The 23,253-nt window shown below is 36.6% G+C and overlaps 1 protein-coding gene and 1 long non-coding RNA gene across 3 annotated transcripts in view; both read left to right on the top strand.

The window, feature by feature from the left end:
* The first annotated feature begins 10,948 nt into the window (after positions 1-10,948).
* LOC106947794 (uncharacterized) overlaps positions 10,949-23,253 on the top strand; it is a 34,454-nt gene continuing 22,149 nt past the window's right edge. The window contains exons 1-5 of one of the 2 annotated variants that reach the window (XM_015033034.1): positions 10,950-11,058; positions 11,958-12,588; positions 14,139-14,469; positions 14,552-14,727; positions 16,996-17,366. In XM_015033034.1, the coding sequence (XP_014888520.1) occupies positions 11,999-12,588; positions 14,139-14,469; positions 14,552-14,727; positions 16,996-17,212 (1,314 nt within the window). In that variant the 5' untranslated portion in view covers positions 10,950-11,058; positions 11,958-11,998 and the 3' untranslated portion in view covers positions 17,213-17,366. Of the gene's footprint in view, positions 11,059-11,957; positions 12,589-14,138; positions 14,470-14,551; positions 14,728-16,995; positions 17,367-23,253 lie in introns of those variants that run through there. The other variant, XM_015033036.1, reaches the window with a different exon arrangement.
* LOC106947795 (uncharacterized) overlaps positions 18,873-23,253 on the top strand; it is a 22,123-nt gene continuing 17,742 nt past the window's right edge. Inside the window, exon 1 of the long non-coding RNA XR_001425043.1 lies at positions 18,873-19,291. This is a non-coding gene — a long non-coding RNA (uncharacterized LOC106947795). The remainder of the gene's footprint in view (positions 19,292-23,253) is intronic.

Below are 23,253 nucleotides of genomic sequence, written 5' to 3'. Positions count from 1 at the left end.
ATTTTGTGAAATTTTTTTTTTTTCCGGAATTTTTTTTTTTAATTTTTTTTTTTTTTTTTTTTTTTTTTTTTTTTTTAGTTTATTGGTCAGTATTTTTTTTAAAAATCTCAGTATATGTAAGAAAGGAAACTTAAAGATAAAAAGCATGCACGATGAAAACTTTACATAAAAAAAGTGCATTTTACTGTCTTGTTTATTTGATGAATAGAGGCAATTTTGGTCAGAGGTTCACTTCTGGGCCACATTAAGCGTCAGCTCCAGGAGAAGCTGCAGTTAAAAGCTTCTTATTTAGAGAATTATATTATGATGTATGTTGCAGAGGTTGGAGTTATTTTTGGAGTGTAGGCTGAGCAATAAAGCAAGATGATGAATTGTCACTGCATTTATATTTATCAAGCTGTTGGGCCCCTCTCGAGCTTTCTGTGTGTTTGCATGTGTGCAGCGAATATAAATTTGCAGGAAAAAGGGAGGAAATATAATTTTGTTTGTTTTGTACATACTGGCAAAAGGTTTTTTTTTTTTTTTTCATATACAACTCTTATTTTACACTGCAATTTGCATAGCTTCTGGAGATGAGTCATCCTTATGTTTAGATGCTTCTTCGAACCGCTGACTGAACCGAAGTAACCTCTCTGATAACTGAGTACTCTTTTGTTTTGACTCGGATCAAGTTGCTCATCATTGCTGTATTTTTAATAGAAACGGTATTGATTGATTGCCTAATAGTTGCATTTGTTTGGTGTAAAGAACTAGTGTGTTGAACAAAAACTCCTCCAAACAAGTTGTTTACAAATATCGCATCTATTCAGTCCATTTTTGACTGGACCAGAAATGGTAACCAGCACTTTAACTTAGTGTTGCTCAATAAAAAATAAATGACAAAATTGTGTAAACAACAGCAAATAAGGAGTCTGAAGCTGAGTGAAGCTTTCCTCCAATACCTGGACCGGCTGCTGCTCCAACAACAGCTGCAACTCGAAGCAGCTGAGGCAGGGTTGACCTGTGTCATCACACCGTTTCCAATCAGCGCCAATTAGTGTGAAGGTGAGTCGGTGTCAAGGTGATGATGCCGCTCCAACCTGCAACACAGACTCTTGTTAGAATTTCTGTCATTCACCTCGATGCAGCGAGTAGCTGGAGTTTACTTTCCATGCTCAGGGTACCTGGGAGATGGCTGCTAATTGGCAGTGCATGAAGCTAATGTTAAAGATCGCCTGGACTTGCAAGGGGAATTTTTCTGCCATAATCCAAGAGCACACATTTTCGGTCTGAAAGCAGAATATCATGTCTTTTGTNCTCAAAACTGTTAATACTTTTGCTTACATTTTCATTTTTGAAAGCAGGACTTCATGTCTTCCTTCTCAGACATCAGGCTGCGTTCACACTGCAGCCTGAAGTGACTCAATTCCGATTTTTTGAAGTTATCAGACCTGTATCGGATCTTCTCATGACAGTCTGAACAACACTGGTCGGATTCTTTTCGACTGCGAGCCAGGCCGCTTGGGTATCCGATATGTATCCCATTCAAATGTGACCTGCCGTCCATGTCGCATTCATCCGAACCAAACGTCATTCATACTCGACAAACGTCACTATTCTGCGTCCTGATACGCGCACGCGGGAAGAAAAACAAAAACCCGTGACGGACTATAATGAGGATTCAGTTGTTAATATGCTGCTCCCGTTGGACAACAACTTAAAATGCGTAAGCTAAGCTCCACTGGGAGCCTCCATATTTACTTCCGCAAACACTGAGCACTTCTTTTTATGTATTTTGGAAAAACACTGAGAACGCTGACGCTATTGCGCCCTCTACTGCTCATGTCGGACACTTTCAGGTTGTTTGCCCGGAAATCACATACACGTCGCATATATTTGGAAGTGTGAATGGCCACGGCAAAAAAAAAAAAAAAATTAAAAAAAAAAAAAATCCGATTTGACAAAAAAATCGGAATTGGGTCACTTCAGGCTGCAATGTGAACTCAGCCATAGTCTTTGCTCGGACTCGCTGCTCGCTTATGGACATTTGCTTCTCCCTACATCCAGTAGGTGGTGCAGGTTGCTACAATAGCAGCCTGTGTGGTTACTATCGATTAACCTGTGTGGCTAATCAATGCTCGATCATCACTTTAATCAAATGCATTAAAATGATGGAAGATTTGTTTGTGACCAAGCTATATAAATACTGGGTGGTAATATAATGAAAATTTTGAAAATCAAAAGAGAAAATGACCACAATCAGGATGTGAAGGAGAACATATTAAGCAAATAAAATGGTAAAAACAAGGTCACAACTGTTGCATGGGTTCCATTAATAGTTCGAGTTAAACATAACTAAATCAAGTTTTAATACTTTATGCTGCTTTAGGAAATTTGTCACAAATTCAGAATGACATGCGCCCAATATGAATGGGGTGTTATAATGAAGTGGAATAAAAAATAACATGTAGTTTTGAAAACCTTTTATAAATCAAATCTGAAAAATATAGGAAGCACATTCAATCGACCATCTTTACACTCTAAATAAAATCCTGTGCAGCTGTCAAGAGTCGTCTAATTAGTAAATGAAAACAAATATTATCATGAATACCAAGGCCTACAGCAGATAAGTCAGGGTTCACAGTATAAAACCATACCCTGATCTTTAAACTTTCATAAGCAACACTGTGCCCTCCATCGCAAAAGAAAAGAGTTTAGCAAAACTACAAACCTACCAATTAAGTCGACAGGTTGGCGAACAGAGCATTCGTTGTAACTCTAGAGGAGCTCCAGAAATCTGGTGGGAAAATCTGTCAACAGCACAGTTTAATTAGGGAAAACTTAGAAAGACACTTCCTCAGAAATAATCTAGTTTTTCTCTGATTTCTATGAAAAACTCTTTTCTTTCTGGCGTAAGACATTAACCCCCACAGAATTTGTTGATCCTATCTTCATTTTCTATACATCCATACGCTGTATTCCTGTTGCTTCATATATCAGGATGAGCAGTGTAGGAAGACTGACAGTAAATCTTTCCAAAACCAAATTAATGCTTCATGTGTTGAAGCGCAGATGGCACTTGAACGTATTTCTTTAGACACATGCAAATACAATGTTGCACGATGTTTTTCCTATGTAAGTAAGAATCTTGGGGAAATGCGATTAAACTCGTATGACGACTGTAATTGGTGTTTTGTGTATTGTAGAATAACCTCCGTTTTATGAATATTGCTGTTCAGTGATGATGCTCCAGCAGCAGTAGGAGAGATTATTTCTCCTGCTGGGCTCAGCATGCTGCTGCTTAGAATGCTGCTTTGCTTGTGTTTTTTTTTTTAAGAGTGAATGATTCTTTAATAATAAAACTCTGTCTCTCTCGCCTGAATTGTACTCCAGAACAACAAACTGGGAGGTAATAGGTTCACTTCTCCAGAGGCAGATTCTTCTGTGGACATACTTTTTTCTTTTTTTTGGTTTTTAGCTTAATTTTTTTTTTCTGTCTGGATTCTTATTGACTTTATCACCAATTGCCTGTATTACCAATGTTTCCTTTATTGATTTAGATCAAGACATGTATTAACACTGAAAGGACATCCATAAAAATGTGAATGTTGGAAAGAAAACAGTTAATGTTTACCTGGTACCACCAGGGGGCAGATATGCCTGCAAGACATGAGAGACTACAAATATGGCGCCTGACTTGGACAAACTTTCCCCCGTCAACAGCCAGGCTATTTATATTTTTTGACATCTGGAGAATAAATGCTAAGGTTCTGGAAAGAAACGATGCCCGAAATGACAGCGATGTGCTAGGTAACAGTGTGTGACTGTAAATGTCAAACAGAGTTTGTTTTTCTTAAACTGTCTTAGCTCAAGTCATTTTGTTGGTGCCATGGAAACAGACACCCATGTAAATTAGGTCTTTATTTTATTTTGTTATAGAAAGTACTCCTAGAAGACGGCTGCTATGTCTCTGTCCATTTGACCTCCAGATGGTCTCAGCAGCATTCTGAGTTTGTTTGCTTCATTCTGTTCAAAGGGTTTAGGGTGTAAGCTTGCTGCAAAGTCAACGGTTCGACTGGTTGTTCTTAGATTTTAACACCGGGTTATAATTTTTGTTTGAACTGGAATGTACTCATCCAAACCTGAGAGTGTATTGGAATGAATTGGATTGAACTCAATCACAGGTAGACGTCAATTTGATCGGTTTGTGTTATAAATTGTCTTGCGGCGACAGCTGCAATGAATTAGCACTGCACTGTAGAAACATATGAAACTGAACTGATTCTATTAAGAATTGAATTAAATTGAACAGGAATGAAATGAACTGAAATTAATTGTGAGAAGCGACAAGCACAACAATGTCATACTACATACATGAAGGTTCTTTGAAAAATTACATCCTGAAATATTAGAGGTTTATGGATGGCATAATATGTTGCTGTTGATATGAAATTATACAAGTGTTTAAAATGATTGCTTTAGATTTCTTGTTAGAGGTAAGTTTTTCCTCTCCACTATCACTACCTTCATTCTGAGGACAAGTGATTGCTGCAAAGTCAAGAACATAAACGCATTGCTGAATGCGTTTATTGACTCAATTCAATCTGGTGGGGTTCCTTAAAGAAACATGGTAAACTAATGTTACTAAAGATCTGAGTTTAATGCATTGTTTGAAAATAAGGATTCATTGAAATGCATGTATGATTGAACTGAAATTAATTCACATTTTTTTGTGAATTGGCTCCATATAAATAAGCCTTTGTAAATAAACTGAATTCAAATGAAAGATTAGGAAAATGGGAGCACAAAGCAAAAGGAATATTTATACCTAGGAAACGAGGCTGTTTTTACAGCAGGAGTTAAGGTCAGACAGGAGAGTATAATGCCAGTAAAAGTAGATTTTCTCTCTTTGCTTCGTTACCGAAGAAAAATGGGAGGGTGGGCATTGGTAATGCCCATGCAATGTGCAGCAGATGGAGCCTTAGAAGCATTAAAAACACCTCTATTGGCCAAAATAAATCAGAGTTGTTCCACATGGAAAACACAAAAAGGAACAGATGTAGAAGAATTTGCACAGAAACAAACTGCTGCATGCTGGGAAATTATTAAAGATCATCTGCTCTGTGTTTAACCAAAAAAAAAAATAAAATAAAATCACACATTAAGGCGCAACGCTTCTAACAACGCCGTTTTAGTTAAAACATTTCTGTTTTGACTGAATCAAGGCCATGAAAGCTTGACATGCTGGGCCTGTTCAAGTCCCTCAGTCTACTATTATGTACACGCCAAGCTAGGTTTCTGTGTTTCATGCTCAGTGGGTGGAGGTTGCCAAATGACTGGTTTTTACATGAATTAAAATGCTGGTTTAATACATCAAAGCGCCCAACAGCCTCATGTCGTTTTTTACATTTGACAACTTATATTTCTGCTTTTCAAGCCCCCTGACAAGAACAATGCTGGCTTACTTTAAAGCCTCGGCTTTGAAACAGTCTGACAGAGAATGACACGCTGGGAATAAAGCACCGAGCTGACAAATATAATACATCACAACTATATGTCCACTTTGGAGATATATAATATCGTTGGGCTCGTAACTTTGCTAAAAGAAAATATTAAAAACATCTGTCAAATAAACACAAGATACTTTTAGGTTTTGTTCCCTGTGGTTTGTTGCAGTCTGACCTGTGAGCCTGACAAAACAGAAAATATGACAAAGATGTCATATTCCCATCTTTTTATGTGTTTCTGTTTTTATTTTTGATTTAAAGGAGAACAATGTGCAATTCAGTGCATTGCGTCTCTGTTGGCAGTCGTACTGGAAGTGCAACATGAATCTGTGGGGACATCTGCTGGTAGGCGACAAAACGTGGTAAAAGTCCAAAATCTCTTAAAGGAGACAGGAAACTAAATGATCAGGTTATGTGACTGCTTTAATTAAAAGTGTCTTTTTAAACAAATGCATGTCTGAGGTTGTGTTATTCTTCATTATTACACATCAAGAAATGTGGTGGAAGCTGAAAAAACAGGTAATCAGAGGATGTAGAAATTTCTTTCCTTGCTTCAGTTTTAAAAACTCCAGTTAAAATTAATCAACTTCTGTGTAGGTTTTCTGGTATTCTTTTTTTTTTCTTTTTTGAGTTCAACTGCATAATTTTGTGAAACAATGACACCTCTTTTTACAGCTCAACTCGAATCGCACAGACATTCAAAATGGATACCACTGTAGCAGCTATAGGGATGTTATTAGAAATTATGTTTCCTCCTTGTGTAAGCCTTTTTCCATTTATATTGTTTTCAGGTGGGATTCAGAATGATTGGATATGCTCCCTCAGAGCCTGCAGGTGGATAAAAATTTCATGCAGGAAGAAGCAAGGAACAGATGATTCCCACTATACATCTTTTTTTGTGTGTGTCCGGATGAGTGCAACCTTTCAATTGAAAACAAGTTAGCAGCTATATTTCAAAGCTTTGTGCTCATTAGGAAATAAGATGTGGTTGTAAATGCTTTCCTGGCCTTTTAGCACATCTATTTATTAAATTACACTGTCACCGCCCAATTAGTTTAAATTTAAAACTTGACAATATTGTGTATGTATAAAAATGAAGGTTGTTGGTGTTTTGTATACACATTAAAATATAACTTCCTCATTTTTAAGGCAAATGTGTGCTTTTAGTTTCAGTACATTGAAATAAAATCAAATTTATAGTGCAATCGACTCAACGTCCTACAGTCTTTAAAATCTATTATCTTTTCTGAAAGAAGAAAAAAACATTTCCAGGAAGACATGTCAGTGTCTAGATGCCAAGTGAAACAATCATATTTATAGCTTTGTCAGGGTTTTGATGTGGTGTAATGTAATAAGGCAATCTTTAAAATATGAATTATAAGAACTAAAGTCATTTCAGACCCATTCCAGGCCATTCCTTTGGTAAAAATGAACATTAAAGCTTGAAGTTAAACATCTTTGCACAACCAGCAGCCATTTAAAGTTTCACTATCAATGAAAGAGCACAAATCACTTCATGGAAAGTAGCAAAGCACATTTTTGTCCATGTAAAGGTTTTGTATGGCACCTTCCTGAAAGGCTGAGATTCTATTTCATTGTGAAGGAAAACACTTCAGGGCCGTTGCCGTCCACCAAGAAGGTCCCAAGCCGGGGTTCCTTTGCATGTAGTTTGTATGTTCTCCTTCATGCATGTCTTGTTTCTCCAGCTTCCTCCCATATGACTGCTATTCTAGTAGGTCTCTCTAAATTGCACCTTGGGTTGTGAATACAGGGTTGTTAATAACTTGCATTGCGAAAAATCTTAGAAATTCTCAGTATTTTCCCCCAAAATGCCATCACTAAGAGTTACGTGTTAGTCTTAGGGTTCTTTGTGAATGCCTTGGTGTTTTGGGTAAAAGATTTATACCAGCAAAATCTTCCATTTCTTTCCTGGAAACATTGTTTTGTCTCAATAGGCCTGCTTGTATAGGATTCCAGTTTTGGAAGCATCCATTCTCTAAATAAAAATAAAACATCCCATGTTTTCTGAGAAGTAGATGCAGTTTACTGTGTTGCTCTGGGGAAAGAAAAAGTCTGATCTGTTTTTGTTCACCATTGTGACTGGAAACTAAAGCTTCAGCTAAAGTTGCAAAATATCTGTTTTTGTGCATTCTGGCCCTGGCTACTCATGGGCTGACTAATGGCTTGTGGTCTCTGAGGTTGCATTTAGGCCAGAGAATTTCATGCCTCAATAGTTTCAGGATTTTTGCCAGCGCCCGCCACAACCTGCTCAGTGTAATTTAAGACAAAAAAAGACATTATTTATAATTTGTCACAAAAGAGGCGTACTCAGGCTTAAAGTTCACTTCTGGGATCATCTTTAAGCCTTCACAGTTCAAATTTATTACTCAAAGAACACATGGAAACCTGACTGATGCACAAGAGATGCTATGTTCACACGGCTTACTGAAGTAATTCTGTTTAACTTGATCTGGATACTACAGAGAGAAGGAGAAAATAAGGCACAGTGTATTTGGTCAACAAAGGTATGTTTTCTGTTTGTGGCATTGCATTGAAAAAAAAATCTAATTCTGAGACTGCACACGTTTGAGTGCAGGTTTATGCATGCATTTAGACGGAAAGTTTGCCCATGTTTATGTTTATTTATGAATGTTTTAGTCAGAGCAAATTGAGTTGCATTTTAAATGACCAGAGCTGATTGCGTCATGCAAGTCTACATTTTTTTTTTTCACAATAACCCCCGAGGCATTGCATTCATTTTCAACCCTTCTTAGTCATTAAAAATAAAGAATTTCCATGTCCAAAAGAATGCCACAAAATATTGCTTATATAAAGCTATTGCTGCTATTTGGGGTACATTTTCACATGAATGTGTTATTTTACAATTAAAAGAAACATTGCTTGGCTGGGGCACTTAGAAATTTTTAACAATGATTCTTGGTAATGTCAAAGTTAACTACGATTTTGTCAGCGAACAATAAAAAGGACAAAAGTCATGAAAGCATCTTGTTCTGCATATTTTGTGATACCCAAGACATTAAAAGACAGGTGTTAAAGAGTCAATTGAACATTTTGTGCTCAAATGTCTTAGCAACGTAGTAAATTTTAAATCACAGGCTAAAGGAAACCAACATCTGTTCAAACAATGAATGGCCAGTCCTTCACATATTCAAAACTAAAAGTATGTTGCCCCGCTCACAAACAATTCGCAAAATAGCTTATATTTTTGTGTCCCTTTACTGAAAAAATATCAACATGAAACTAAACACACAGTTGAATATACCTAAAGTCCTAATAAATATTCACAATTTGATCCAGAATGAAGTAAATCAAAGTATTTAGGACACAAAAACAAACAAACAAACAAACAAACAAAAAATTGTTAAATGAAGTAGACATTTATTTTAGTTACAAATCAAGCAGTAAAATTTAAATCAATGGCTTCACAAAAGTGAGCAATATAACACCTGGTCATTGCTCACGTTAGCATGACTGGATTCTTTAAAACATGACTCAGCAACCCAATGTTTGTTACATTAACGGAGAAGGCGGTGGGATCATAAATGACAGCAAGGCACTTAAATTTTATAAGTATTCTGAATTAGTAAATATCTGGTTGATCTGAGCATGCCAGAAGTTGGTTTTGTTTAAAAGAATAAGACAAAACAGTATTCTGTTAGCTTAAAAAAAAAACCACACACATTGTATTTGAAATCCAGACTTTGGTAAAAAAAAAAAAATGAATAATTTTCACTTGTAAACTTACACTTTGATGAGTATTTTGTTTTTCAAATAGACAAAAATGTCCTAGTTGATACATTTGGTGAAAACATATCACTAGTTTTCAGTGTGACTCACAGATCCTAGGCAGCCATAAAAAGCCTTGACATGCAGGGTCTGTTAAAGCTATTCTATACATGCTAAAGGGTTTAATGTATCACGTCTAGTGGGTGGAGGTTGCCAGCTGACAGATTTTCACAGGAGTTAAAATAGTGGTTTAGTCTCATGCTGTTTTCTTACATTTGACAATTTATATTTCTACATTTCCAGTCCCCTGGCATGAATGATGCTGGCTTACTTTGAAGCTTCAACTTTGAAGCAGTGTGACTGGCTGAGAACGCAGCAGCAAGCTGACTAATATCTCTGAAAATTTATATGCCACTGCCGTTGGGCCGCTTGAGAGAGTGTAACTTCATAATGATGCTAAGATATCAAACAAATAATTCGTTAAAGCTTCAGCTAAACATACCTGTGATAATATAATGATAAAGAGATCATTTCAGCATCATCTGTTTTATTTTCAATTAGACTTAGATTGAAATAGTGTACAAGTCACTGCATTGTGCCTCTACTGATAGTAATAATGGCTGAGAGGAAGTTTCCATAGCAGAGACTGTAAAATAGACCTCTGGGGACATCTGCTGGTGGAGAGCAGAACTTCCACAAGCGTTAAAAACTGGAGTTTTTAAAACTGTGTTTTTTATTATTATAAAACACAGCAAACTAATGGTGGCAGAGGGCCGCACTGGGTTAACTCGGTGAATCTCATCTGTCCGTGTATCAATCAACTCCTAACCTCTACTTTGTGCTATTACAATTATCGATTTATTTAATTTTGATTATCATGCTCCAAACTTTGCGAGGACTGACCACCCAGCTTCCTCATACACACAAAGCCAGCAGCAGCCAGTAACCTTCCAATTCGTACTTGATGACGTCACGCCCACATCGACACGCCCACCACCAAGTGTCAAAGCCGCTGCTCCTGTCATATCAATAATTACTTATTTCATTCATATGGCTCTTACAGAGCCTCTGTGAAAACGTGTTTATTATTATTAACGCTTTGGTGCAAAAAAAACTGATTAAAAACTGATTGAAAATCGATTTATTTACTGCATGTTTATGTCTGTTAAGGCTCAGATGGAACGGCACTGAAAGCTGCACTTTAAACCATTCAGACACGAACACAATAGAGACACAATCAGATGACTTATTACCCCCCGATAATAACTCAATAGTCCGTGGAAAAACCTTATAAGCTTGTATTAAAGCAGAAAGTACGGCGGCCACTGTAAAAAAGGCTTACAGTATCAATTATGCCGCATGAACTGATCAGTAGATTATTGCGAGGGAACGCAAAAGTTTTGCGAGGGAACGCAAAACCTTTTGCGAGGGAACGCAAAAGTATTGCGAGGGAACGCAAAAGTATTGCGAGGGAACGCAAAAGTTTTGCGAGGGAACGTAAAAGAAAAAAAAAATCCCCATGTCCCCTGGAGAGCTCCGTAGGTAGTTAAGTTCATAGTTAGCATGGCTAAATTCATGCTAAGCATGGGTAAAATTTTAAGGGTTTGAAATTTAATCAGAGTGTGACATCTGTATTCCAAACGATCTTTATCATTTTGAATTTAAAGAAATATGGCAGCCTGAGCGCTCTTAGCAGCAAACTATCTTTGACGTATATTTCTCTGGTAACCTTGCCAACCAGAATTTGGCAGTTACGAGATCATAAATGACTCGTGATCCCTGAATGTACTTTAAAAGTTTTGAACATTGAAAAACGTTCGTTTCTGTAAGTATTTATGTATTTGGAAGACACTTTTGGCATGTGTTGTTTCTTTTTTCCTTGATAAAATGTAGAGTAATGTACATATTGCAGTGTTACCCAGAAAAGCGTGCTGAGCGCGGCAGTTGGAGTACATGTCTCGTGAACACTGAATGTACTTTAACAGCTTTGTACGTTGAAAAAAACTCTCTTTCGTCTTTGTAAGTATTTATGTAGTTGGAAGAGAGTTGGGCATGTGCTGTTGTTTTCTTTGGTTGATAAATTTAGAGCAGTGTACATATATGTAAACAAACCATATACAATCCAGTGCTAATTATCCAGAGATGGAAGACTTAAGCTTAATCATTTCTTTGGAATAGTTTTTTGGGACAGTGAACTAAAAATACCATACAGGCATCTAACATGAATATTAATACATTGAACAGGTGTCATGAAGTATTTACCCAGCTCGTTCCAGCCAAAACATCGCCATATATTAGACCTAGAGATTTTCTACTGAAATGCATACTGCTGAAACTGAGTATCATTAGAGATTGCCTCATTTGTTTCCCACTCCAATTTTTACTTAGTAGAAAATGTTAAACTTTTAACCTCCTAAATATTGTTGTAGAGCCTTGAGATTAGTTGGAAACCAAAATAATTTTCAGCAAAGGCATTTCCATAGCATCTTTTCACTTAGGTAAAGAGTTTGTAAAGAAATGGGGAAAAAATCTTTATTAACCAATTCTTACTTTTTATCTTTTGGAATTCTCTCAAAGTCTCCACAACGGCAATTATTTTTTTTTTTTTTTTTTTTTTTTGCTGCTATTGTTAGAACAAACCTTATAGAACAGATTTATAACATTGTATGGCTCAGACAAAGTGATGTGTTATTCCCTGATGTGTTTCTTCTTCCTTGACTCCAGATTCTGCCTGAGGTCAGGAAACCCATCCCCACTGTGTCTCAATGGTAATTACAAATCTCATCAAAAAGAAGTTCGTCTTTCTCCTCTTCTTCACTTTATTGGCCACAGTAATTTTTATCAGGAGATATGGCAGCACATATCCAAAATCACTGCTTTATCCAAAATCAATGGAGTCTTGTCCGCGATCAGTCTCCAAAGAGAGCATAACTCCCCTGAAAAACACCAAGCACTTCTTGGTCTCAGCCTTCATGGATCAGAGAGTACAGGGCTTTGACATTCGCCTCATCGGGATGTTTCGGAGAGACTCCATCCAGGAACTCCACTGCTTTTTCTGCTGTGCCGACTACACAAGTGAAACCACTCCGACGAAAGTTTTACAACACTCGGACAACTTCGGGTTTCCATTTGTCACCACAGACATCATGTGCCGGATTCCTAAAAAATGCAATGCCACACATGTCACTCTTTTGACGAAGCCCAAGCCTGAGAAAAGAGTTGACTGGCTTCCTATAAGGAACAAGAAAACTAACGGAGGAGCGGAGGAAAGGATGGATTTCACTGTGTGCATCTCCAATCTGTTTGGGGACTACAACAATGTGCTGCAGTTTGCACAGACACTAGAGATGTACAGGTCAGTAATCCTAATCTTTTACTCAAAGGTTTAACATGGTGCAAGAATCAACCTAATTAAGTAAAATCAGCCTTGTTCAGCACTCTTTAAAGCTGCAGTAGGTAATTTATAAAAATATATTTTTTACAATTTCGTTAAAACCGCTGCTCCTTTACCACTGGGACTACTCAGCCTAGCTCTACTCTACTTAGTCTGCATTACTGATTTTTCTGGCCTGGTACTTTCTTTGGGGACCATTGGATCTGAGCTGACCAAAATGTGACGTGAATAGACTGCTGTTCACTGATTGGCCAATAGGAAAGGTGAAATCAGGAGATTTTTACTGAGGTAGTGCAGGAAATAGTTAACAAAACTCATGAGCAACTGTAATAATATTTAGAACCACAGTGGAAGAATAATTTTACTATTTACAACTCAGCTTTTTGAATTACATACAGGCAGGCACACCACACTGTAATTAATAATTCAGCTGTTCAAAAGCATATACATTTTCTCCAAAACATACCAGACACCATTCACCATGAAACAGTTTATGCTGTAGTCCTTATAGAAAACAAACACAAATTTGGCTTATTTAATGGGAAGAATGAACTAAAAGCGAAGGTTTCTGACCAGGTGTTTTTCTTATAGAACTGATAACGGAGGTTTCAATGAAGATGTTTTTCTTCTCTTTTCCACCGAAACTCCTTTGAACCAGGTTGATTTAGGACAGAGGCACCAATTAACCAGAAATGGGAGAAGCTGAGAGAAACTCCCTACAGGGTCAGAGATGGGTGGAAGGTGCTGTGTACATGACTGGAAAGATATATAAAAAGAATTGGATGTTTTAAGTTTCACTTCTTCTTTCTTCTCTCACACACTGATCTCTGAGACTTACTCTGATTTTCTAAAGACAAAAAATGTGCATTTCTCTGATTGATTCAGTGTATCTCCCTTTATCAAAATGAAAAACAATTTTCCTAACCAGCCACCATCAGAATCACCTAATCTCACTACAAACACATCATACAGTCAATATTGTCACTTGAGTAATTTTTTGGATACTTCACTGAATGAAGAACAAGCTTGCTTAACCAAAAATTCACCAGACACAGACACACACCTGTAGTTTTAGTTAGAGTTTTATACGTTTGGTAAAAAAAAAAAAAAAAAAAAATTTTTTGCCTGATTTTATTTTGCAATTATGTTATTTATATGAATTCATTATGGTCTGTAAAATACCAAAATCTCCACATGAGCATATTTTGGTCTAATTTTTAAGTATTAAATAATTGATGTTTTGATCAGTTACTAAGTACTTGAGCCGCCTTTTTTTGCTCTTATTTGAGTAACTTCTTGGACAGCTGCTTTTTAAACTTGAGTAAAAATATGTTAAAGTAGTGCTACTCTTACTTGAGTTCAATTTTTGGTTATTCTCCCCAACTTTGATAACAACATAACCATCAAATTAAAGTTATAATATGTTATGATAAATGTTTCCACCATAATACTTTATGTTCTAAAATGTTTGGGAAATATTGTGATTTTATTTTTGTCTTTTTTTGTCCAAGGTTGCTCGGTGTGAACAGAGTAGTGATCTACAACACCAGCTGTGGCCCGGACCTTGACCGTCTTCTGCGGAGTTACAGCCAGGAGGGCTTTGTGGAAATAGTTTCCTGGCCGATCGACAAATACATGAATCCATCGCCAGGCTGGTACTTTTCGGACTTTGGTGGTGATATTCACTACTTTGGCCAGCTCACCACACTCAACGAGTGCATCTACAGATCCATGGAGCGTTCCTGCTACGTCCTGCTGAACGACATAGATGAGATCATCATGCCGTATCAGCATGACAACCTGAAGTCTCTGATGGACGAGCTGCAGAAGCAGCATCCAAATGTAGGTTGTTTATCAGTGCATTATGCTTGTATTTCCAAATATGTTTCCCATCTTTTTATTAAAGCATATTCGCATTTTTTAGGTGGGAGTGTTCCTCATTGAGAACCACATCTTTCCCAAGCATCGCTTTGAACCAAGTGGCAGGTTTCACCTTCCTAAGTGGAGCGGGGTGCCTGGAATTAATATTCTGGAACATGTTTACAGAGAAGACCCTGACCGAAAGATTTACCATCCATACAAGATGATCGTTCAGCCAAGGTAGGCCGAGAAATGCATTCAGTCTTAATCTCAGAAAACTTGCTAAGCCCGGTGGCAGAGGCGCTCGGTTAATCAGCTTGCAGCGTTTTTGAGTTAAAAAATGTTAAAAGTTGGCAAGAAATTTGAAAATAAGAGTTATGTGTTATTGGAAGATATTAACAATACTTAAAAACCAACTGAAAAGTCTTTAAAAAAGGCATACATAAAAAAATATATATGATTAAAATAAATAATTACTTGTACTTCAGTTGTTCCGTCTTAATTAAAGTGTTCAAAATTTCCCTTTATCCATGATTTGTCACTTTTATCAGCTGAAGTTGGTAAGTATGTAAACCGGTAAAGACAGGAAGTGATGAATAAAAATGACACTTAACTTCAGTCTTCTTGTGTTCACATGTTCACATTGTGCTTACAATCGTTTCATCATAGAGACTCTTTAACCCATCTGGTGTACAGAAAAGCCTATAATAAATGAATAAACTATTCTTAGCCTGGTGGGAGAGCAAGTAAAGCCTGGAGGCCCGCCAGGCTTATAGAACACTGGGTGATCTCTGGTGGAATGTTCTACAGTGGTTCCTGTAGTTTTTATATCATGTACCACCTTAGTAAGTTTGAAGTTTCACTAAACCAGTCCTCAGTTAAACTGGGATTTTCTGGATATCCTGGCAGCACACTTCCTCTCCTGTTTTGTGCCTCCCAAATGAAGGCTGACATGTTACTGATGAATATGTAGGTTTAATGGCAAAAAACCTTCTTAAATTAAAATAACCTTTAATTAACTTTCATTTCGGCATATAGTTAAACATATGCACAGTCTATGCTGCACAATGTTTAAAATATGCACTTATTACATCATAGACATACTTTTTGTGCCTCTATCAAGGAAGCTGCTAATAAGTTACACTTTATGAGCTCAGCTGTGGGCGTCACACCCCACACTTTTCAAAGGGAGATGGTTAATATTCTCACTTTTTATACAACTTTGCTCAAAAACTGCATTTCTGCGATGTTGTCTTTGAGTATACAGTGAAACTGATGTGAGTGTAAATATCTTTTGTAAGCGAACAATAATTTGTGGTGTTGAGCATTTATATATCTCACATTCAATCCCCAAATTCGATCAAAAAGAATCAGTCACAACCAACAAGTCAAATATTCAAGGAAGTGACAGAAATTGCGAAACACAAAGTAAGGAGTCAAGAAAAACACAATAAAACATAATGCACTTGAATTTTGAAGCCTTATGTGCCGTTAAGCAAACAGATATGCTTACTTTGTGCATTTCGGTCAACTCATCCCCTGCACTGTTGAAAAGCTAACTTATCGCCTGTCTTGTGGTTGCACAAACACGGCTGGGCAAACAGTTAAACAGGAAGTTGTCCCTTCAACAAAGCAATTAAAGTTGATTTGCGCCAACAGCAACACCCTGTGGCACCACCTGTTACATTATTATGTGCATTAAATCATCTTAATTTAATGCACATTAAATTAAGACACTTCATTTAATCTGAAGCGCCTTGTTGCGTCAGATGATCTGTGATGCATCTTCAACAACATCGAGTGACCTGGCTTGGTTAAGACACCTCAGCTAAAATAAGTACATGAATGAAACTCATTTGTACGTTATAGTCAACATTTTATCCCATCTTATTATTCCCAGATACAGCAAAATGTTCTTATATTTAGTCTGGACCTCTTAGCAGATCCTCATTTGTCCAGTCATGCTTGTTCTGTATAAATATTGATGAGATGTGTAACAAAAAAAGAATAACATAAATTAATGTGCCGTCAGATTCACACCTTACATTATTGTCTTCCACTGTTCATAAGTGTTTAAATTTGCAAATGGTAGGTAAGTCCTTAAATTGTTTCATTATGACATTTTTTAAATTAGGAGTAGTGGTTAGAAAATTTGTAATTTAGGCTATTTATGCATGCAATTGAATTGATCCGCTGTTTGTTATTGCAGCAAAAAGTTTATTTTCTTTAGTATAAAGTGCTTCAATTCCTCATAGTCGTTTGGTGTGAGGTATGGTGCACATATTTTATTCATTGTAGCACCAGTGAATATCTGATTGGTCTCCTGATCTCTTAAAGAAATCTGTGGACAGTTACCTGAATTACCTAAGCCTGGATGCACTGATTACTTTATGTCAGATTAGAGGTCTGTGTATGTCCATTCCTATTTGTAGAGTCACTTTATTTAAGGTGTGTTTTACAGTGCTGTATACATGACCAACATCTCACTCTTGTGTATCGATGTCACAGGATGGTGAAGCAGACATCAGTGCACAATGTGCTCCAATTATTTGGTCAGATGTACAAAGTCCCACTGGACATTTGTCGGACCATTCACATCCGCAACGCCATGAAGAACATATCCAAACTGCAGGAGCTCAGTGTAGACAAGAGGCTATGGGATTTTCAGGAAAAATTGATTCCCAACGTGGACAAGGTGTTGCATAATTCGGGATTGCTAAAATAAAAGTTTATGGATGGACCTGACATGTATGTATGGTCCATCCATGGTCCTCTATACCCTCAGAGGGAGCTTGTTTGGTATTTCTTTATCCTATTGTTTTCTCATTTAAAACCAGTCAACTCTAATGTGAATAAATGAAAGCATTTGATGATTGAAAGGAATGGTCAAGTGAAGTTTGTTTGTATAAGACTCAACAGGACAGGTTTCTCAGGAAGCAAATTTAAACGACCAGTTTGTGTATCAGTATGAAGCAGCACAGCATATTTTTGATGTACCTGTAAAAGCTAATAGGACCAAAGATTTTCTACAGCTGTGAAGCTTAAAATCTTTTTGTTTTGTTTTGTTGCCTCTAGCAGATGAGTTATTGTTGAATGAATAAACTGACCTGTAGTTTTGATGGGTTTTACTGCATCTTTGTACTGTAATGTGATGTCCTTTCTGGAAACTTCCTGGAATATTCACGTTTACCTGTTAACAGCAAGGGGGCGGGGGGAAATTAAACTATTCTTATTGTTGTCTACCTATTTTCTTTTTTCTTTTATCTACAAATCTCTGATCTATTGACTTTGTGTCCAACTGAATTGAACTTGGCCACTTTATGTGTACAGGTGCTAAAATCAAATTATGTGTTTCATAAGCTATCAAAATAGTTCTGAAAGGTGAATTATTTTACTTAACATGGAAACATGTTTTAAATCAACAAGACAACTAAATAAAGCTGATTATTTAAAAAAAAACTGATCAAAAATTACATTGAGTTTATAGACTTCCTAGAGGCTGAAACATATTAATTACAAATTCTGAAATAACTTTAAGAGCAGAAAGTGGGAAAGAGGGTGTAAGTTTTGATAAATATAAATAAACAGAGGTGTCAAATAGGTCAGAAATTATTCTGAAAAATTATAACATTAGAAAGAATTTAATTTAAATACATATTTTTAAGCTTTGGTTTCTGTTAACTGGGAATTTCCCACTTACAGCTAATGAAAATACACTATTTAAGATTGCAACATTTACATCCTACCAATAAAAAAAAATATTTGATTATATAAACGTGTGACAAATAAAAAGTATGTTTAGCATCTGCCAAAAGATGAATAGTTTACTGTGGTTATTTGGCAAAGTCAGGTTTGTCTCCAAAATGCAGCCGTCTGATTAAATGAAGAGAACAAAAAAGGAGAATTAGCGCTGGGGCTAATTCACTCTTTGAAAACATTTAATTTGTGAAATTCTTCCTTGTAAATTAATATTTTGTTATGAATTTGTAAGGATTAAAACTACACTATTATATGTTTAAATATTTGGACTCTGTTACCAGAGAGTACCTCTAGATGTCACCAGTATCTTTATTCTCTGGACCATCAGTCATTCATCAGTCACTGAAGCCACTTTCCTAACATTCATTAATTACTGAATTTCCTAGTTTACTGGTCATAAATTATTCTGAGAGCTTTTTCGCTTAGTTGGCTTAGATTTTTTTTGTGTGTGCTATTTTTTTGAGTAGAACATTTAGGAAGACATAACTAAAAATAATCTAATCCATTGAAAACAGAGTTTATTCAAACGTGATTCAGCTTGAAACATTTAAAGCACGTCGTTCGAGTATTTTTTTTATGTGTTATATAGAGAGTGTGTTTCATAATGTAGGTTGCTTATTGGCCATCCTCCTCCCAGAGTATTAGGAGAGGAAGAGACGTGGAGTGTCTCTCTTACTGGCTCAGCCTTGGCTGGTTTCTCCATGCAGCTTTAAATGCTCTAAAATAAAAGAAATTGAATTCAGTTTTGTTTTTTTCTACTTTATTCCTTCCCCCCTTATTTATTTGTCGCGCAGGAAGATCTGGACAATAGGTCAGGTTGAGCAGGCGCATCTGGATGAACCAGGACTAAAGTCCGTGATGCATGCTGTCTCTATATATCACTCGAGGCTGGCTGGTGGCAGTGGACGACCGCTAAACGACATAGGAGGTTATTGTGTGCACTCATAGGAAATCGATTAATCATTAATCCTCCGCCGCCTTCTCGGCGACCTGTCTGCTAGTCCAAGAGGAGGAAGACGAGCAGTGGCTTCAGCCTCAGCTTCGGGTAAGTTTTTTTTTTCTTTTTTTTTTAATGTGTGCGAATTCATTTTTGAATTGATTTGGTTGTGTAGTTAAATGCGTGATTAATGTAAAAAAAATTTTTGCCCTTTTCGGTTTTAACTAGTACGATCTGGTTTTCGTCCTGTATTTACTAAAGATTGTTAAAACTTTGGGGAATCCTGACATCTTATTGGTTAGCTTCGTTACAGTAAAATAATGCGCATCCTTTATAAAACTGTGATGAAAAAACTATTAAATGGCCATTGTATAATCAAACCCTTGAAACGAAGTTGTTGTATTATGCACTTCTGTGTTGTACCTTTGACATAGAGGAAGCAATGGCTCGTTTTCAAATTCTCACTGGAGTATTTTAAAAAGCCTTTTTAAGAAATGATCTGAGAGGAAGCATTCGGAGAAGAGAAGAGCAGTTAAATGCATCAAAAAATAAATTGCACGTCCTTAAGCTAATATTTTATCTCTGGATTTGAGTCTAAAATACAACATATCTTAATATTTTTCCTCTTTTTATTTTTTTCTGATTGGATGAAAATAGTTTTATTCATGTCAACAGTTGATGTCTTTGGGCACCTCTCAGGTAATGAGCAAGTTCCAGAACCAATTTGATGGAAAACGTATCAGCTATCACTCTAATCTGTGGCTGCCTCCAAAGACTTTCTACCAGAGTCTGAAATGTGAAGTTATTAAAAAGTTATTTTTTCTCTCTTCTGCCAAAACTCGAAAAAACCTTAACCTTAACCTGCCAGAATGCATGAAGAAATTGTCTTTTCATCTTATTGAAGAATTTGGGTTGAAAACCTTCAAATAAGAAGGAATAATTGCATTTGCTATCAACAAGTTGGCATACTAATGCTGCATTCCAGTTTTACTCTGAACTAGGAAATTTCAACTTCCCAGTCTAAAAAAATCAGCTGGAATGCCCTCCAAAGTTGCATTTCACCTTGGAAAGTGGGAGCAACTCCAACTACCTGTTACAAGCTGTGAGACTAACTTTGCATTTCAAAATGGCCGCTCCTCGCATCAACTTTAGTAAAATGTGGTGGAGAAACATACTTGTTTTACAAGACAGACCTGCAAGAGTTAATCTAAAATCAATGCTAAACGTAGAGCCTGCAACTCTACACTGAACAAACTGAAAGTGGTGTCCAAATTAATGGACAAATATATTAACATTTAAAGCAGGGTTGAACAAGATCAACTTAGAAATTATCCATTTCAGACACTTAAAATGCAATATTTTTGCTATGATTATCAATCATTCTCACAATAGCATCCAATAATCAAAGAAGTGACAAAGTTCTTCCAGTGGCATCTTCCAAGTTTGATCATGAGAGTAATTCTGTGTATCTTGTGTATCGTGACTTAGGCAATCAACCACCAACCAGTACGTTACATCTGTGTTGTATCTGTTGCTGTCTTTTTTGGAATCTCAATGCATGATCGCCCTTTCTTCCTGTTTTCTTTAGCAATGTTTATTTTTTACAATGTTTTTTTTTTTTTGTACTGGTCTTAATTTTGGAGCAGATGTTAGGACTTGATGTGACCATTGTTTGATGTACTGAGTTTTTTTTACCTTTTGCTATGAATGTGTTTTCATATACAAACAAGGCCATCAGGATGTGGCCAGCCAATAAATCATTATTGATATAAATTTGTTATAAAAGTATTACTGATTGCACTTTAAAAATCAGGTAACCATATGTTATTAAAGGTAAAGTTTAAACAGTAATGATTTCCTGGTTAATGTCAAGTTGTCATAACAAAGACATTTTGAATAATGTCAACTATGTATTAAAAGTGTCAAAATTTACCGAACGACGCTTTATGACAACAGTCATAAATATTCATGAAGGCTTATTCATGTTCATGACAGGTGTTATGTCATGTTTATGAAAGTGTCATGTCAGTCTTATTCAACCCCCTTCAAATAAAGTGTTACCAACTTTTTCTTTTAGATGTGTCTTTGCTCCGGCTCACCTGTGTCAGATGATTGCATCGGGTGCTGCTGAAGGCTGTTAATCATTTATTTATTTTAGTCAGATGTGAGACAGCAGGGAAAAATATAAAACATGGTATTGTGGACCCTGAGGAAATACTGCCATAACCCATTTGCTGTCAGAACAAGTACAAGGTCAGGCCCCCTGTCTTGTTCTTTCATCAACTCTGTAACGACTTTTGTTCAGTTAGTCTCATTGTTGATGCAGCTTCCGTCTGTTGTAAGTTTCTGTTTTTAGTCCAGTTTCCTTATTTTCAACATGTGTGGTCTCTGACATCCCACCAATTTTTTTCCCCATTTTTAAAGGGGCGGTATTACGTAAAATTATATCATGTTTTAGAAATCCTTCGATCTCTAATGGAAACCATTCAGCTCTGCAAAACACCGGGGTGGACCGTGCGCCTCCTTTGAGGAACAGCTCCTCCTCGGAGATATAGTTTCCAAGTTACCAAACCTTTACACTGGGGTTTTTCAGTCTAGTTTTTTTTTTTTAAACCCAAAACACTAGGTTGAGGTTTACCCAAACCCTTGCGAATGATTTGGAGGAAGTAGAGAAATGAGGAACTTTTGTCGAAAGTCCAAAATACTTTCTCTTCCCATCCTTACGTGGCTAATTGAATGAAGTAACTTAAGAGTGGAGGACAAAATTAAATGATTTGTAGCAAAGAAAAAAGCTTGTATTCTTAAAGCTGCAATAGATAACTTTTATAATTTTTTTTCTACTCACTTAATCTTTCTTTGTTAAAACCATCACTATTTGTAATATCAGACAGGTAATCTTAGAAAAAATACAAGCTGTTCCTCTCTGTGGTCTTACTACAGTCTTCAGAAATGCATTGCAGATGCCTCTTTAGTTTCTCGTTAATTATTTGACTCCCATTTTTATTGTATTCACACTGACTCATGCTATTCACCTTCATTACCCTCAGATTAAACAGATCTCCATGCAAGATTTCCAGTAAGGAAGTCAGAACTTGTTGGGTCTGTTGATTGCATTTTTGGAAATGATTCATGGTCTTGAGTAATGGTTCAAAATCCTCCCTTAAGATGCGTTGGCTGATCTTTTTGGATATTGGTTGCTTTTCAAGTCTTCAAGCCACAGTCATTAGAATTAACAGAATTTTTTTTTAATTGAAATACTTTTATAAGTTAACAATTTCAAGATATTCTACTTTATTGAGAAGAACCTGCACACAAAGGTTTAAGTCATGGCTTTAACGTCTCCATGCGTTTCATCTGATCTGCCCTCAAAAAGCTCTCATTTTTTTCATTGTTCAGTGCAGGGTGTTGAGAAGCAGTAAGGTTTTCTGTAATGTTTGAAGTCGTGTGTGTTTGTGATCCTTTGTCTGTTGGATTCTCTGTTTTCCTGCCCTGATCCACATCTAGTTCTTTACTCTGTTCTTTGTTTCGTTTTTCCTGTTCTTTGAGTATTGTGCTACAACACTACAAAATGCAAACCCAACATTGACTAATCATTATCTCAAATGGCCCATAAAAGTTGCACTTTATACTACCTGTGGATCACAGAGGAAGTGAGTCGTAACAATGTATCTTTGTCAAGAGCTCATTTATTCTGAGCCGCGCATGCCCAGAGCCAGGAAACTCGTTCTCCCTGTTACACCCACAGCGGCACGAGAGCGCCCCCACGGGGAAGACGATACATGCACATGACAAATACGTCTATGTACAATAAAAATAATAATAATAATAATAAAAAAGAAGACAAAAGAGAAGACCAATTCTGATTGAAAAATAGGGATGTATACATCTTTTTTTTTTTTTTTTTGCCGCTCTTGTGGGAAGTTGCTGTAGGGGAGTGAAATGCCGACTAACCTAACACTGGAAAAGTCCATGCTGGAAATTTGTCCCGGTACGCTGAACAGTAGAATTAGAAGTGCTGCATGCAGTGTTGTGGTACTTGAAGTTGGTCTTGGTCTTAAGACCGGTCTTAA

The sequence above is a fragment of the Poecilia latipinna genome, unplaced genomic scaffold (assembly GCF_001443285.1).
Source record: "Poecilia latipinna isolate Pla-1442-1.1 unplaced genomic scaffold, P_latipinna-1.0 Scaffold255, whole genome shotgun sequence".
NCBI classification, from domain to species: domain Eukaryota; kingdom Metazoa; phylum Chordata; class Actinopteri; order Cyprinodontiformes; family Poeciliidae; genus Poecilia; species Poecilia latipinna.
The sequence above is the reverse complement of the archived record's forward strand: the minus strand, read 5'-3'. Positions and strand labels throughout refer to the sequence as shown.